At 39.8% G+C, this 18,455-nt stretch overlaps 1 protein-coding gene across 1 annotated transcript in view; it reads right to left on the reverse strand.

The window, feature by feature from the left end:
• MEGF11 (multiple EGF-like-domains 11) overlaps nucleotides 1-18,455 on the reverse strand; it is a 203,527-nt gene that overhangs the window by 179,511 nt on the left and 5,561 nt on the right. Inside the window, exons 3-4 of the mRNA XM_010023922.1 lie at nucleotides 16,906-17,007; nucleotides 15,299-15,399 (exon numbers count right to left, since the gene is read on the reverse strand). Coding sequence (XP_010022224.1) covers nucleotides 15,299-15,399; nucleotides 16,906-17,007 — 203 coding nt within the window. The remainder of the gene's footprint in view (nucleotides 1-15,298; nucleotides 15,400-16,905; nucleotides 17,008-18,455) is intronic.

Below are 18,455 nucleotides of genomic sequence, written 5' to 3' on the forward strand. Positions count from 1 at the left end.
ACAATGGTCCCTAAGGCATTCTTCATAATATACTTTGTACAGTGGTTTGCAAATGATCTTACTAGTTAATGGAACTATAAAAATTACTTGCACATAAAGGTCAAGAAAAATAAAGATAAGTGTATGCTTTCTGACACTGTCCTGTTCAACACTTGGCTAAAGGCCCCTGGAGTAAAGAAAACTTGCACTAATGCAAGGAATATAATTCCTCCCAGCCAAGCAATTCAACCTTTGGAATTCCAGACTTTTTCTGTCTGCATTTTCCCTTGACCAATTCTCTTGAACAATCCAGCACCTCATTGATCAGTTTATTATTAGCATTCTTGGCGTGAGTTGAAGATCAGTTCATGGTTTGATGCAGGCTGGTAATAAAATGACCTACATCAAAGCCCTGCCAAATGCCATCTTCATAGGGATGCGTTCAGCATGAGTTATTTGGCCATACTCAAGGTTACACAGCAACTGCTCCTTAGCATGGGATACAGTCAACAAAACGGTACTGCAACGATTCATTTGATGCTTATCAATTCTTTTATAATTACAAACAGTGCTTTTTTTAACATATAAGGTCAATCCTCAGGGAAATAGACCTAAAGATTACACTCTTTTCACACCTGAAATGACTGCATAGATTTCTCTAACACTAGCACTTATTTTTTAATTGTTGTCCTGAAGTTGAATCTAGGTGCATTAAATGGGCTGTCTGTTCCTCTTATCTACAAAGGGATGAAACAGCCAGGATATTGCTGTTGAGGAGTACACTGCTAAGTGGAGCAGACTCTTCTGGAGAATACTTTTATTGCAGAATTACTTCAACTGAGGGGCACCACGGCTGGATTATCTGTCTTCCTTCATGCTGCATTCCTCTGTATGGACCCAAACTAGAACTTTGCAGGGTTTAACCCTGCTCATCACCATGTTATCAATCCATTAACTTCTTTTAATCCATTGCACAACGTAACTAACACCTGCCACAATTACCTTCTCAGACTCTTTTGTAAAGGTAAAAATGCATTTGGAGAAGAGTTTCATTCTGTGGGAATGAGTATGGAATGACCCGCATGTGTTGTGCTTGTGATGAAATGTGGTGGCATTTGCAGTGGTGAACCTAGAGGAGATCACAGCCACTGATCCAGCACGTTCCATCTATTTCCCACTTCAGCTGGTGGGACTTTGTGGTGTCAGACAAGGAAAATATCTTTGAAACAAAGAGAACTGTAACTACAAAGCCTAAAGGAAGCCAGTGTAGAAAGCAGGATTCTGGCTTCATGAACTGCACTCATTCATAGCAGTGTGAGCTGCTGAAGAGACTTGCTGGAGTGTTCTGTACAAGCTGGAGTTCCCTGGGCTCTGTGGGCTTTCTGCCCAGGGATTCTGCCCTGATTGCAGTCAGGAGGTGACAGAAAGCATAAATAAATGTAGATACATTATAATAAAGGAAAACATTGCTAGAAGAAGATACAGATGCAACTATGTGAGAGCATTCTATGCAAAATGAACGGGTCTGTTGTGACTGCACATGTAGCACAAGGACATTGCCCCAGGACTGCAAGTTCTTCCAAATACTTTTCTTCTCCTGCCCTATCTTAAGTAGTTTGTGCCTGTATTTCTTCACTATCCTCTGATCTCACCCAGACTCTGACCAATACCATTTGTTTGCTGTAAACCAAAGGTAGTCCTATGTATTTTACTGTTACATTGCTAGTATTCTGATTACAGGTAATCTAACAGTTTGCCCTATGCTTGTGTCGTGGTGTAACTGAAACCAGGACAGCTTGACAGTGTTGGACTACATAGAGCAGAAGCTTAATGGACAAAATGATGTTTTCCTTCACTATTTAATATCTGTCCCTGGAACAACTTGGGTCATTTTAGCACATTCCTCCAGTCCCTTGTGCCACTTTTAGGGGAAAAAATGATTTTTTCAGGTGAACCACTAGTTATCTCATGGCCAGTGGTTTCAGATAATGCAGAGAGGTCAAAGAAGATGAAAAAAGATGAAGAAGATGCTTGTCCCTTATCCATTAGGAATCTATTCCACCCAGGGCCACTCTGGAGTTTCCATCTTAATCTACTGCCCTAAATCCAGGTTGTGTTGAGTCTACAATATTGGCTTCCTTAGACAAGTCTGGAGTCAGCTTTTGGCTAGATTTTCTTAGGATGTGCTCAGAGAAGGGAGGGTTGATAGTGGAAGAAAGATGACTACAGCTAATGCATCAAGGTGGGTTTTCCTCATTCTTAGATTATTGCTTACTTGTGGAACGGAAGATTCCCTCTGTAAATCACTGCCTTTCCGTCAGGAATCATGCTGATTAGATGGTTTCCTGGATAATTGTTCCAATGAAGCTGGATAATAGTTCTTTGCATTGCTTAATGTCTGTTTCTATGGTCATCACTCAAGATACATTCATTAATTTATAGACCCTGGATAGCACTTTAATGCAGGGTGCAGCAACTTTAATTCATAAAGATATAAAGAGATCTCAAAGTCTGCTGAGGATTTGAGGAATTTATTGTTTCAGGGTATGGCAAACCTTGTTTTTCATCTCCCTCTTGGTATCTGATGAAACTAATAGCAAAAAATACAAACCCAAGGAGATCAATGTGAGCAAAGGAAAGATAAGACTGATGTAGTTCATATAATAGCAATGGGTTGCAACATCAACTCCTTTTCCTGCAGATTTGGAATTAGAGGCTATGCATCTACACAATCAGAACAGAATCAATGGTCTTTGTGTTGTCTGGGACATGGGGAGTCTCTGACCATTGCCTCAGTGAGATATTGATCTGTGGAAGGTAGCAGCTAGGTTGTGTTATCCTCAGTCTTGATGCCCTGCCAAAGCTTGGGAGTAGGCTGTGCCAGAGATGGCTTGTGAATGTCTGAGGTAAAAGAATTGAGGAGACACATTTTGAGGATTTGCCTTTTCCCAGGAGCAGAATCTGACATACATCAGTGTCATCATTGACAAAACATCAGTAAATCCCTAAGTGAATCTGCCAGGAGGTGAAGATTTGTTAATAAGCATCAAATCTAAGATAGTTTCAGCTCAGATTTCTAGTACAAGATAAATGGCGATGTGGGGCTCTGATGAGTAATGTGAAGGTGAACACAGGGTCTCCCATGCTCTTTTCATGGCTAAGTGCCCCAGGCAGATGACATGGGCTAGATTACAGGTTTTAGAACAATTCCAGCCAGACCTCAGTGTTTCAGACTCTCAGGTCTCTCACAGGAGGGATGCTCAGCTTCCTGCTTACTCGAGGAACTGGCACTGATGAGAATCTAGTTTAGTCTGTGTTGTGGTCTATTGTCTGCTGTAGGTCTTACTCTAAGGAGCAGCTTGGGAAACAGACTGTGCCAGGGCAAGGTCGAGGTAGGTGCCACATTTTCTGTGTGCCCTCAGAAAAGCAAGACTGGTGGAGCACTTTTTGGAATTGCAGTCTGGTTGGTTCTGAGGAACAGCTGAGCTGGAGCAGCACTTCCCTGAGATGGGAATGGCATCGCATGAGTGACCATGAAATAGTGCCAGTGACTGTAATAGAGGAGAAGGTTAGAGCCCTGTGAAAAGAGAGGTTGATGGAGTCGCACATTTAGCAGACTCTTTGTATCATTTTTATGCCCCATTGGCTTCATCTGCTTTTGTAGAGAGAGGGAAGGGGAGATAGTAGTTACCATTTGATAATGTCTGAATGAGAGCTGAAAAGCAGCCTCCTAGTAGCAGCAAATGTCAGAAGAGCAGAACTGGGGTCAGGAAGCTGAACGTAACTGAAGAGCTCTGCAGTACTTCAAAAGGACAAAAAAGGAATGTTGGGAAGGCAGGACTCTGAGCACTGAAGTGCATCTGCCCTGCAAAGTGGACAGGTTACGAGGTTGTGTAAATGCAACACTGATCTGTGAGTCTCTAGATAAATTCACAACACAGCTCTGGCAAGAGGAATGCTTGCAAAGGCACGAGGGAGGTAAGTTTCAGAACTAGGTGAATTTTGCAATGAAGGCAAAATACCTGTTTCATGCCTGATTCCAACAGATTCATGACTAGTGTCACACAGAAAGGGAAGACCTCAGACATGAGGTGAGAGATGACAGACCACACAGGGTGTCTCTTGCTCATCCCCGGTGTTCCATAGGGATCATGAGATACAAGTACCCTGGCTTGATCTGTGGGGTGAAGAGAGAAATTCCACCTTCAGGTGAAATCCTGATCACTATAAGGTAAAGTCACACTCCCAAACCACTTGCCATGGTTAAGGCTCAGTCCTTCTCACTGCCACCACAGAAAGTGAATCTGAGCCCAAAGAGATCTCTGGAGCTAAATATCGATAATGGTTGATCATGTAAAGCCTGCAACTGATTTTATATATTTTTCTGCCATTGCTTCAACTAGAAAGAATCATTGCATTCTACCATGTTGAAAGGAAAGACTTCTGCTGAGATCAATTCTGCTGATCAATGTTCTAATACAATATTATTCTGTGGCATAATTTCAGCATTTAACTTTTTGTGGTAAACGATTTCCCATTGCCTCACTGCAGGGTTCAAAACAATCATTATCACTAGTTCAAACTCTTAATGAGGTTAAGAGAGATCCTGAATCAGCAGAGCAGAATCTATGACCCAGGAAAGCTTTTCCCCTCCTGTGCCCTCTGTCTACTCATCCCACTTCGGTAAATTGACCAACTCTTTGCAGCAATTTGTAGGAAATACATTTGCACTGGTTAATTTTCTACTGGAACTTGATTCATCCAACCAGCAAACCTAATGATTATTCCTCTGCAAATTGTGCTTTATATTGCACCTTTAAAAACAGCATTACTATCTTTTTCTAAGTAATGTAGAATTATTAACATCTACTCTTAGGCATTGTCTTTCACTCTTTCTGTATATGATCTAGCAGACCTCACTCGACCAAAACTAAATGTAGTCAAATTGTATTTGTCAGCAAGAGGGTCCTGGTTTTTTGAGGACAGAAAATGGAAGAAGCAATTCTCCTCTACCAAAAGCAGTGGAAGTATTCCCCAATCATTCTGTTCTTAACCTTAGGGGAATTGGGTTTTGTCACCTGAAGGAATGAAATTCTTGACAGGCTGGGGAATAATGGCTTTAGTGGCCATTTTAATGGCTTTAAAATGAAAGAGGGTAGATTGAGATGAGCTCTTAGGCAGAAGTTCTTCACTGTGAGGGTGCTGAGGCACTGGCACAGGGTGCCCAGAGAAGCTGTGGCTGCCCCATCCCTGGCAGTGTTCGAGGCCAGGTTGGACACAGGGGCTTGGAGCAACCTGCTCTAGTGGAAGGTGTCCCTGCCCGTGGCAGGGGTTGGAGCTGGATGAGCTTTAAGGCACTTGCCAATCCAAACCATTCTAGGATTCTGTGAATAGAGGAGAAGCTTGTACCCAAGATCCCTGGCCCTTGCAGATTTCCTGTCAACATATGGAGAAGCAGTCAAACCTACCAGAAGACGAGCAAGCGTAACGTGGTCTACCAAACCACCTGTAATGGCAGTTACTATCAAACTACACTCAACAGACTGCTGAAGCAATGACTGTTCTCAACTCAGAAGTATGGATACCTTCATCTGCAATCTGGCCTCTCCAGGGGTTGTGTTGGAATGGAAAGTGAGCTGCTGGTTGGAAAGCACAAAATTAGAAACTAGCTAAAAGTGGGAAGTCAGAAATAAGCAAACATTTCCATCATAAAAAGACTGGAGGAACATACAGTGCCCTACAGCTGAGCAAGGTGAGGAAGGGAAGACTCCCAGAAGTGCTACAGCAGTGAAAGACATGAGCAGGACTTCGGCCTAAACAGCCCAGTAAAATAACCAAGCCATCTCACCTGGTTCTCTGGAATCACCTCAGAACTACAGTACTTGCATATTTTGCTACAGGTTACCCCCCTCAGGGCATGAAGTGAATTTCTTTGTGTACAAATTCAATGCTACTGTTCCTGTGAAATATTTCTTTTTGGATCTGGTACCATTGCTGCATGTTCATAGTTCTTTGATTACCGACTTGCGGGTCTCATGCCAAGAAAGTTCTATTTTCTGTCAGTAAATGACACAGCTCCACTGCTGGTTGATATTCGTAGCAGAGACGATGTGCCATGTATCAGAGTGAGGATGGGTGCCTCAAAATTGGTCCTAAAAGATCAAAAGCAGATAGACAAAGACATCTGGCCTGCATGATACTTCTGGCTAACTTTACTGAGTCGTGCAACACCTGATAAAACTAAATTACTTTGATTCTCACAGATAAATTTTAGTCCTGTAGCACATTGAATAAACTATTGATTTTTCAAACAAAATCTTTCTTCATTCTTATTCCAAATTTCATCAAGCCGATCTAACAACAATCCTTTCTTTGTTTCTCCCCAAAATAGGATGAATATGGACACATTTCTAAAGGCAAACCTGTCATCTAGGCCAGGCTATTGGATGGCATGGGCCCCAAAGGGCCAGTGCTTTTCAGATTGCATTGAAGATCAAGCCACACACTCCAAATGAAGGTCACCCTGATGAAAGCAGGGATAGGAGTATAGTCTGTTTGAAGATCATGTTATGAATAAGCTACACTAATAGTACTGGGGACGGAAAATTTAAATTCAGACACTTTTGACTCTTCTCACATTTCAAAAGGAACCATAGTGATGTGTTTCAGAGCAACTTAGGGAAAAGAACTGCAAAAAAGACCCCAGGAAACAAATTGCTGTGTAACTACAGGGGCTGATTCTCATCCCAAGCCACTAGTCTAAACTTTTCTGTATCCAGCTCTAGACTGCAGGAGATCAGCTGATTTAGGATCAAATCTGATTTCTTAGCAATGTCTAAGTATCTAGAGAAACTTTCTACTAATAAGATAAGGTAAAATGTACTTTCTGATTCCTGTGATTCACACTGTTGCCTGAAAATAGAAGATGGGAGCTGGAAATAAAAACTTCTACCTACATTGTCAGAAGCTGCAGAAGATGTCTACCCTTTACTATAAGGTAAATGTTATATAGCATTTGCACAAACACAACTATTATACAGTATTTGGTGGAAAAAAAGATCATTTTGGATACTTTTAATAATGCTATTAAAAGGAATTCTATTTTAAACTCCAGATTTTCCTAACCTATGATGCCTGTCAATGCAGATGTAATGATAGCAAATCCTAAGATAGTACCAGTGACTTGCTTCAGCAGAGCTTAGATGTGCACTACAATGCTGTAACAAAAAGCCTCCTTTTGTTGCTTGTTATACTGAATACCACGTTTAATTTCTTTCCAAGCTTGCTTATATTGTGTTTCACAGACAGTTTCTTATTTTTAATCAGAAAAAGAGCTCTTTATTCGACTCCATTTACACCTTAACTTGAAAGCTTTTTCAAGTAAGGCTATCTTTAGTGGGTTTGCACATGAATTTCTGGGCATGGCAGTAATAAAAGTAAATCATAGTATTCAGCAAGGAAAAAATCTTGATAAAAAGAAGGAAAGCTTTGGGATTAAATACACTGAAAATACCTCTTGACTTAAAGCATCAGAGAAAGTAAGGTTTGCCAAAGTGAATGCCTATGTTAGAAATACTGAGCTTAAGATAAATTATTCAGAAACGTGCAATGGACTGAAGTTTCATGAAACATTTCCCTCAGGAGCTTTCAAAAACCTTTAGCAAAGTGAAAAGCATGTGCAACAATACACAAATATGAAGTGAAATGCTATAATCTTGTAACAGAGAAAAAGAGAATGTCTGTGTGAGCAGCCAAAGAGTATCTGTTTCTAGACCATGGCTGGGTTTGGCTATCTGATTAATACTTTTACACTGTAGTAGAGTATTTAGCATTAACAGATGATTTTCAAGCTATCAGCCAACATCATCATCATCTTCTTTCATTCAGAACAATTAGGGAACCAAAACTGAACACTGATTTGCCGATTGACTCTATTGCAAACCTGAAATTGCCGTCTATGTTCCCTTTGGGATTTTTCTCTCTTCTTCCACTTCTTTTTTCCTTATTAAACATTTTTGAATCCCAATCCACAAATTTCCTCTTTCTTTCACTCTTCCTTTCCTTTTCCACTGTCCCACCAGTGGAAGCAAACGAGAGCAGCTGTGTGGCTCAGTGAGTGAGCAGGCACTGGGTTAACCAGTGTGGCTACCCAAGTACTGGGCTATGCTATTAATCTATTGTACACCCTTCAGGCATTCTTGTTGTGATATTGATTCATTTTTATTTACAGATTCAATCTAATAAGATGCCTAGAAATGAGGAAGAGGGTAACTGGAGCCCATGCCTTATTCCAGTCAGCAAGGAATCTGCCATAGAACGGTCCCCACCATCTGACTGGTGGCTTCCAGACACCTGGAGTTAATGCGTGGCAAAAACTCTGGAACTGGTCAGGGCAAGGTCACAGCCAGGGGAAGCCTCAATAGGAAAGAAGTGGGAAAAGGTGTTATCTCAGACTTTTAATGTGCATCAGAAGCTCTTTAACTTAAAGGCCATCTAGATTTAGGTAACTTCTTCTCCTCTCCATCTCCCCATCCTTTCCTACTGGGCTTCAAAATGTCTTCAAAGTACAAGGGAAATAAATCTATTAAATGGGAGAGGGATGTAAAGGAGTGGTCAAGACAACAACTTCAATTTTAAGCATATGTTTCATTTTACACGTCTATCTTCTTTCTGACCCTACTGATTTCAGTAAGTTAACCCAGCTCACCACACATATGGACTATTAATGAACTAAGTCTTTTGGAGGGAAAAAGTCTTCTGGAGTTCTGTGCCTCCATAATTCGATAGATGGCAAATGTACTGTATGTATATGTCCTCAAAACTGGTTTGCTCACATATGGCATGTACAGGATCTTGGTTTTATACATCTATGCAAGTGAATGGCTACCAGCAACATAGGAAGGATTGAGCCATAAAGCTGTTGTGGATTAGCACTGGTGCCCTGCATGCCACTCTAGATCAGTGCAAACTAGCACTAACAGCACTGAGCTGTATCAAAGCAGAAAGAGGAAGAAGATTTTCAAAGGGAGTCAAGACATTAAAGAAGATTTGGAAGTGAGGATGGAATAACTGAAGATATCCATTCCAACACGATGGGTCTGTGCTGATCTACACACCTGGGGGTCAACCTGCTAAAAAGTGGGCAAATTAATGGACTAAACTGTGCATGGCTCTTGCTCTGAATTCAACAATGAACTCACATCTCTGATTTTTGTACTTTTTCTGATCCTGCTAAGTCCATTACCATGAATACAGAGCAGCTCTGGATCCAGTGCCTCCTTCTGTGTCTACCTTCCCGGTATTCTTTTATACTGATCCAACTGAGACTGCCTAAAGCAACCAGAAAAGCTTCTTTACTGCTACACTAACAACAGTCTAAATCTTTTTCTAACTATAATGCTTGTGTAATTTTTCCTCTGATATTTATTAAGCCTTTTAGACATTATATATCTTCAGCATACCTTCTTTCCAACTTCATGTGACCTTCGTTCATTTGCATGAACATTTTGTTTCTCCTCCTTCTACTGCATTTCTTGCAGAAGTCCTTCCTTTATTTCATTACTACTCCCCACCAGCATCTTTGCAAATCCATCAGCATCCAGAAGCTGACTGCAAATGTAAAATGATGGATGGGAGATGAGAACTGAGTTTTACACCTTCCCAGCAAAGAGGTCTCTCCATTATCTTTAGGCTAAATAGTAACTCAATAGTCTTCACCTATGCTGCAAAATGAGCTGACCTACTTGTAAGGCTTTCTCCCTCTTCCTATCCACGTACACCTGCCTCCCAAGACGCTTAGAAGGAATAAGCAAAGGCCTCTACTCTTAGCAGAGCTGTGGCCTGTAAAATGGGGTTGTGTTCTGTAAAATGGGATATCAGACACTGGTACACAGCTCCAAGGTTACACCCTGAGTAGGGTAGCAGAATTTGAATGCAGATAACCAGTTCTGTTGCATACTCCTTCTCTTGTTGTCCCATCAACTCACCTGAAAATCCACTAAAAAACAGGGATTCCTCCCAGTCACCACATAGTGGTAAGAACATTGCTGCTAATATGACTACGACTACTACTATTAGAAGAAGAATTTCTTAATTCCTGTACAAGATCCCCTCAGATGTGAATGCAGGACCTAAATTATTTTCCCCCATATTCTTTACTGGAAAAAGATGGATGGAGTCATCTCAAATGCATATAAAAGGAGAAATTTCAAAGAGTCTCCTACTGTCATTTCAACTGTATAATTAATAACCTTATATGTACAATGGCCTTCCACACCATTTTCTTGCACTCATACATCCCAAATCAGATAGAGAAAAGGAATGTCCCCTGATACAAAGTATCTATGTACTGCCAGATCATTTCCCTTAATTTATGTTGCATTATTGATGTACAGAATGCTGTACTTGAATAATGTAACAGTAAGGCTCTTACAGCAAGCACCAGCTTTAATGTGTGTCTATAAAGATAAGAAAAATATATTTCCTAAGTCCAACAGTTTTCAAACAATGTATTTTCAAGCCACAGGAATGCTGACCATGAGGAATTTCAAATTGAGGTAAGAAGGGAGGGGGACAACAACATTTCTTCTAAAATGTTAATGAGCTTCTGCCTTACAAAGTGAAAATAATCAGCAAATCTGACATATGAACAAATATTATGAATATTCAGGATGCTTAAGCCGCTGATTCAACAATTTGTCAGAGTTACAACTTCTGCACTGATCACATAAGCTATTATTTTACTTTTCATCACAAGTACACTCCACTGCAGTGTTGTTGTAAGATACACATTGAATTGCAGGGATTGTAATTCATCCAGATGGCAGGAAGCTCTGGCATTGTTGTTCCTATGGTACAGATGTTTAACAACCCAGCCATATGGCTCCAATGAGGTGGCCTTTTCAAAGATCACAAAAACTACATGAGACATGCAGCCTCGTAAACGGGAGCGCAGTCCTGAGGTATGAATGTTCCTATTGCTGCAGTCAAAGCATGCATCATGCTACGAAGCTGGTGTGTCTGTTGGAATTGCAGAATTTATGAAACATTATTTAAAATCCTGAAAAGAATCAGGTCCTAAATTTGCAGAATTTCACCAACTCAGCTATTAACAGAACATTCCTCATTGGTTTTTGAAATTCATTAAAGGTTTCAGACATAGGCTGAAAAGATGGGTATATAACTACCTGAAATATAATAATGTCCAAGTGAACCATCACTCCAGGTGACAAACTGAGATCCAACCAGTGAGACCAAGAACTTCTCTATAAAAAGATTTGTCAAAGTCAAGGAGCCCTGAACGATGGTTGTGGCGATTGTAATGTGGGAAGTTGAATGTTGAGAAACAATCTGAGATCAATAATATCTTGGCCAAGAAAGGAAAGACCCATGGTCAATCAATAACTCTACTGAATTTTGGCAGATTTGAATGGCAGCTAAATGGCACCAATAAGATGGTTTAATCACTAATCCTGTCATTATTACATCCTGTCGCATTGCATAGATTTAGACATTAGAAGAAGAGGGTGAGATAGGAGAGTGAAAAGTAAAACTGTTAAAAGTTAAAATATCTCAATCTATGAAGAAAGGGTGAATTCCCAACTTTGTGTTTCATGGTGGTTTTTTTCTGCTAAGAACTCAGATATAAACAGATGTTGCAGTCCTGTCTTCCTTTTCTCTGATGCTTGGGTCTCTGACCCTTTGTTACCTAGAAGAAACATCTTTTTTATATAAAACTGTTGTGCAAGAATAAGCTTAAAATGGGCAGCCTGAACAAAGCATTGGTCTCTCAGACAAAAGTGTACCCATTTAGTACACAGGGGATCTTTCCACCTGACATGTTCTTAAAGGGAAGTATTCCATTACCATCTACTCAGTGGGTAAGAACTACAGAAGAGCCACATAATATTCCTTTTCTTGTTCTGTTTTTTGCCCGGCAAAGTGGTCGGAGATGCTTTAGTTACCACAGATGCTAATCAGCCTATACAATTTTAAAACATCCTTATGAAAACCTTGAAGGGCAGTTGAACCCTGTGGTGGTTTAGAAAAAAAAGATTTTTTGCAGTTTACGCGTTTGCTCTGTCAAAAGCTTACCTTAGCATACAAAGTACAGGCAATCACAGTTGCTCTGATTTACTACCCAGCCTGTGCTGTTTGTTTTCAGGGACAGCTCAGTGAAAAGCTATGTCATGTGTAAGAACATTCAGAGAAGGGGAATCAATTTGCAAAACTACCAGAATGGAAGCAACCATTTTGAAGACATCAATGGAAAAAATATGCAGATGTGCATTTGCAGCATTTTTCAAGTGGAATTTTTGGAATACCATTACAACCCCAAGACATTCCAAGCCCTTTATAGGCACAAAGACAATTTCATAGCCCAAAACTGCTTAGCCTAAGTGCTAACGAACTGGCCAGGTGTATAATTTACAAGTCAACAATTTAAATTACCTGACCCTGTGCCTGAATTCCACATTTTCTGAGGCAGCAGCATATCTAGATCTCAGAAAGGCAAAGAAAACACCAGAGTGGCAGAGCAAGAAGCTCTGGGTCATCCTGATTATATAGAACTGAGGGTAGATTTTCTTAGACCAAATTCACTTAGTAAGTCCCAACAGGAGGACAAAGATAAAACTGTATATCTGCTATTCCTTTCAAAATAATAAATGAGAAGGGAAAAGATCAAAACAGCTGCTGAAAGCCTTCACTCCTGCTTTAAAATCCAAGAAACAGTCATTAATAGAGATTTAAACTCAGCCTTCTCTAGTCTAAACATGTCACTGTTAATTACAAAGCTATTTAACTTTTGCAAGAAATAAAGACTGCTATTAATGAAAGAAGAACCAATTAGCCTTTAATCTACACAATGTTTTTTAATCAAACTTTCTTTTGATCATCAGGCTCACTGCGGGATGTATTCTCTCCTCCCCATGTTGTAGTGGCTTCCATGATTGCTAATGGAATAGATTTTAAAGGGCTGACTGGGTTTGCAGAACCTTCTCTGCAGGGCTGGAGCTTCCTTTCCTTTGTGTCAGTGGGGCTTAGCAGAAGGATGCTCATCTTGAATTGTGCCACCCTACGGCAGCACAGGCAAATGGGATGATTTTGATGGTGTCTCCTGACCTCCCTCTTGTAGCTGCTGCCATTAAAGGAGCAGGCACTGGACATGTCTGGAGGAACGTGGGACAGAAATGCTAGACTACCTTGGTAGGCAACAGCAGAAAGTATCAGTTTAAAGAAAAGAAACAAATGGGAAAGAGAAGGTAAGGAAACGCAAAATCAGGGAGGTGCCACCAGGAATGAAAATGGAGTTCGCCGCTGACTGCAAAGAATGACGAATGCGAGAACTTGCTCATTGGCACAGGAATATGTTGTGGAAAAACAAAACAAAACTAATGGGACAAGGGCTTGATGTGTTAGAAACAGGAGGTATGACATTAAAAGGATCACATTAGCAAAATATTGTGCCTTCAAACTGTTGGTTGCAGTGTCAGAGAGTTTTAATCAGGTTTTTTGGTTGGTTGATTGGTTTTCCTATGTGGCCTCTTGTATCAAAGCAGTAAGACCAAGTATCTAGAATCAATCATGATGGAGAACTTCTTCCTTTACATCATTTCTCTCTCAGCAGCACTTGCTGTTCAAATCTCCCAGGGAGGACGATAGATAGAAAATGGCCCTGAGGCATTCACTTCACATTTCTGACCATGCAGATCATCCAGTGTAAGAACCTGACTCCTGCACATGTGAACCTAAATATAACCTGCACTGTTCCAAACACACACCAGGTCTGACCAGGTATACCTGCTGTCTGTTCTGCATTAGCAGAACTTTGGTTTATGGTCTATGCTGTTCTTTCTCCACAATATTTGTCGGGCAGCAGCAGGACTCTTAAGGATTAATACTAACCAAAAAGCACTTCAAAATAAATGCTAATACCTTCATAAAATCAGAACCTCTGCAGAGATCTCTTGTCATTGCAACCAGTATGGCAATTAAAATCCAGAAAATAACATCCATCGATAGATTGCAGAGAGAAAAGTGAAAATAAATATGTTCTGTGCCGGACAGGATTTTGAGTCACAAAATTCAAGTTGGTAATAAAAGAATGTGGAACAACTGCTGAAATGGTATTGACCCTTGAGGAGTTTAAAGGTAAGTACACACTTAACACAGGAAGGACTTCAGCAATAGGTCATGTTAAATGTTATTCAGAACTTGAGTAACAGCACTTCACACTTCAAAAGATCGAATGATTACTCCCGCTGTAAAATCAGTCTAATTCTACCAGCCTTATCTCAAAGGGTTGGTAATTTTGCAGAGTCCAAAGCCCCTTCAAAGTAACTGTTTGGCATAAAGGTCATTTAAAATGAAATTAGGGTCTATTCATGTTCTTGAGGTGCTCATATATTACAATATAAGCACAATATAGGTACTCAGAGAAAAACACCAATACAACTAGATACAAATAGCTTTAAGCATTGTGTCAAGATATATAAAGTTAGCTGGATAATTGTATTATTTTAACTTTTAAATTATTCTGTGGCATTCTAAACCTGTCTATAAAATTTGGATTCTGATGCTCATCAAAACCTCCTTGTGCTTTTCTTGTTTCATAATCCTATTCTAACAAGATGTAGACAAGACATCCCCAGCTCCGCTTCCTGAGCAAAGCTGCAATGCTGACAACACACAACATTGATGTACAGGACATTTTTAAGTAATAAAGCTTTTAGGTGTTGTTGAAAGATCCATTTTGCTTTCTGTCCCACTCAGACTGACCTAACACAGTCCAGAGCTTTTTACTTACACAGTGCAGTTAGGACAAAGTTCTTCTGACATTTGTGAAGCTTTGAAAAGAACAAAATCATTGGCAGGAACCATGTGAAGCGCAGTGAGATTTTAATTGTTTGTACCTGAAGAACTTTCCAAGTTAAGAGGCAGAAACTTTACGCTGCTTAATAAACTCTATGACAGTTTACTCATAAGTGTGGTTTTAGTTCCCCTAATTCTTTAACATTAGTGCATGCTTGCATAAATTACTCCCCAAAGTAATGCCTGATTCAAGAAAGCACTCAGGAACTTGATTAACAACCTCCCCAATGATTTCAGCAAAATTTTGCTTAGGTACTTAAAATGCACATACTTGAAATGACCTGAACTGTTCAGTATCTGCAATTCTGACTGAAATCAGTGGGACCCAAAGGTTCTGAGCAGCTCTGAAAATCAGCCTTTAATATTGCTACTGCAATCCATCTTTAATTTACAGCTCCTCCAAAAAGTACTTGTAATTGTCAGATCTGAAGCAAAGCTCTGTACATACGTATACAGTAGTCTCCACTTTCGTAATATCCAGGGCAACACTGAGATCTTCGCCGATACATAGTTCTTAGTCCTCTTCGATAGGCTGTTTTATAACTTATTCTAAATGGCAAGACAGAAAGCCATTTGACAATATAGAAAATCAATGCCTACTGTTGGAATTATATTTGTGTTAAATTATAGTAAGGATAGCATTCGATAATTATTTTAAAATGCATGAAAGCTTTTGATATTAAAAGCCACAATAAAAAAAAAATCAATACTTGTTTTGAAACTTGAAATATAACTTGTATTATAAACACAGTACTCATGCCAGTCAATCACTGGAACTCATCCTAGGACTGTTATCTTAAACCATTTCCCCAGTCCCAAAGCAAGAGCAAGGACAGATGATTCATTTCTGCAAATCAGCAATGTCAGCTATCACCAGTGGAATGAGCAGAATCTTCCACTGTGTCACTGCACTACACAAGCCATTACCACGACAGAAACTGCTCTCACTACACAAAATGGAAAGTTAACCCCAAGTGATTTCTTCCTACTTCCTAACCCTTCCAAAGCACTAATGTCTTGCAAAATGCCATTATAGTCCCAGTGCAGTATTTAAAGCATGTTTTCCCCATCACAGTATGTAGTCCTACAGAAATGAAAAAGTGTTAAGTATTCTGTAGCTTCTCTAGACTTATTCATAGTGTTAGCATCGATACTACATTAGAAAAGGAATAATTATCAGAGAATATTTAACAGTAAACACTTCAAAACAGCTTTGTTCACGTTAGTTTATCTGAAAATACCTAGACTGAACAAAATCTATCATCCCTCATGTTAGATAAACTGATCAAATTTGCTCTGCTGCACTCCAGTCTACACAGCAGTGCAGAAAGCTCTGCATCCCTGTTCAATTCCATACATCAGAATACAGAAGCTAAAAAGCAAAACCCACAGTCAGACTGGGCTGGTGCTGAATGACCTCTTTGCTACTGAGAGTTAAGGTACCAATTAGCTTGCTAAAACTCCCTTGAAAGATTTCAAATGTTGGTGGATGTTTGTGGGATACTTTTCTACTTGGAATCAGAATGAACTAAGTAATAGTGGCATCTCGGAGCCTGGGAAAAACTAACTTTTGGTATCAGCTGTCATTCAGTGCTAGGAATGGATCCATCCTTGTTTTACCAGATATTCAATACAGATTTGGGTGCAGTATTTCAAATACGGATCCATTCATAACTATCACTAACCCTGAAGTACCTGATTCTTCAAGATTTAGGAGCTGCAGGGACTTCTTACCATAAACCTGGACATGCACTGATCACTTGGAAAAAATAGTTGTTCATGTGTGGTCATGCAATTATCACTTCCAGTCACAAGGAAGGGTGAATGGCAAGGAGGCGTACTCCCGAATGGTCCTGTAAGGGACTGGTGACCACTGATCTCCCCCAGATTTCAGGCAAAAATCTCTCTACTTCAATCAATGCTCCTAGAATGCCAAACACCCTGGCTATTGTGCTTTCCATACATTAGAGTACCACAAAAATCTGCATAAATAAAAAGTATGTGAGGAAAGAAAAAGGCAAAACAAAACTAAAATATCTGGGGATTAGTTCTTACCTGTGTCTGGTGCACTTGAACCAGTTCAGTATGTCAGTACATCTTGTATAATAGATCTGATCAAAAGGATGAGCATAAGACTCCTGGACTGTCACAGCGTAGCTAGGAATAGACAGAGAAAGGAAGTGAAAGGCTGTTTGTTGCAACCTGAAAAGCTTCAGTTCCCTGTACATGCTACTCATCTAACTCCAGTATGAAAAGAAATAAATCAATAATTTCAGAAACTTTGGGCACTATTAAAAACCAGAAAAGAGCTTCCTTCAACCACAGCTCTTCCTGAAAATTTTGGCAATGCTGCTAACTTTGGCTCCACAACTGAAATAGCGATTTCAGTCTGAGTAACAAACCATTCTCTTCCTGAAAAGGGACTAAATTCGTGGTAGTTTAGAAGGTGAAAACAGTATTTGGTTTACTTAATGCTGCACATTTTAAAAGAGAGGAAAGCACCATGTTTTTAGAACATCTCAGTTGTCTTCCTGCCTAAGATTGTCAATTTTTGCTTGTATTCCAAAACTCTAGTTAGAGTTTGTATTAACTTAGCACTGCTGCATACTGCCAGCATGATGGGATGCTCACACGTCATTTTAGGATGAAGCAGCACCACTACTTCAACTATTGGGAGCACCAATCAAATGGTCTATAAAAGATGTTGAAGAATGTTTCTCTTTCTGCTGCATAAATTAAATTCTTTTAATCTGTAGCAGAAATAACCTCAGAACTATGTGAAAATTGTTAAGTGAGTTAACTGGTATCTAGATTTGGAACATACAGTTAGAATGAGATTAGCTCTCTTCATAGAAATGAATGGATAGAAACCAAAACTGGGCAAGTTTGTTAGAAATCACAGAGCTCCAACAATTCTAAGAATTCATTAATCTCCTTCCCAAAACACTACTTACTCATGTATCAGGTACTATGTTATTTGCTATGATTATATTGAGAGTATCCAGGCTCCTCACATGATACAGGAACACAAATCTCATGGTCTTGTTAGTGCCAGTCATTTTACAACACTGTATTGCCCTATAGTGAGTGTGTGCACTGCCCAAGCGACTCATAATCTCAGGCTGTGATCTAGAAACAAGCTCAACTTTATCAGATCTACAATATCTTTGGAGAATGATACTGAAATCATTCTAGGCAGGGTTGAGACCCAGGAATTAGACTCTCCAAGTCATTCATTATATCGATTGTTTTAATCCTCCAAGTGATTTCCTTCCTGTCAGTGGGACTGCTGATGTGATTAAGCCCTGTGAGATTGCACTCCTTAGGTAATACCAAAATATTTGCTTGGAGGGTCTGACTGGCTTGAAATCGAAGACTGGACCATTACTGCCCTGCTTGTCATGCCCCTTCTAGACAAGCCAAGATTCTACAAGATGTTGCTTTTGCCCTCTGTCACAGTTTGCTGGGTTCGACAATAATGATTTTACTGCCACTAATAGCAAAATGTAAAATATTTACATTGCTCTTTATTAACACAAAGCAGTAAACTCAGAAATCTTGATTATTATTTTATGATCCTGGTTGTTACCCAGCAATTGCTCTAA

Source organism: Nestor notabilis, unplaced genomic scaffold (genome assembly GCF_000696875.1).
Source record: "Nestor notabilis isolate BGI_N333 unplaced genomic scaffold, ASM69687v1 scaffold6081, whole genome shotgun sequence".
Classification (NCBI taxonomy): Eukaryota; Metazoa; Chordata; class Aves; order Psittaciformes; family Psittacidae; genus Nestor; species Nestor notabilis.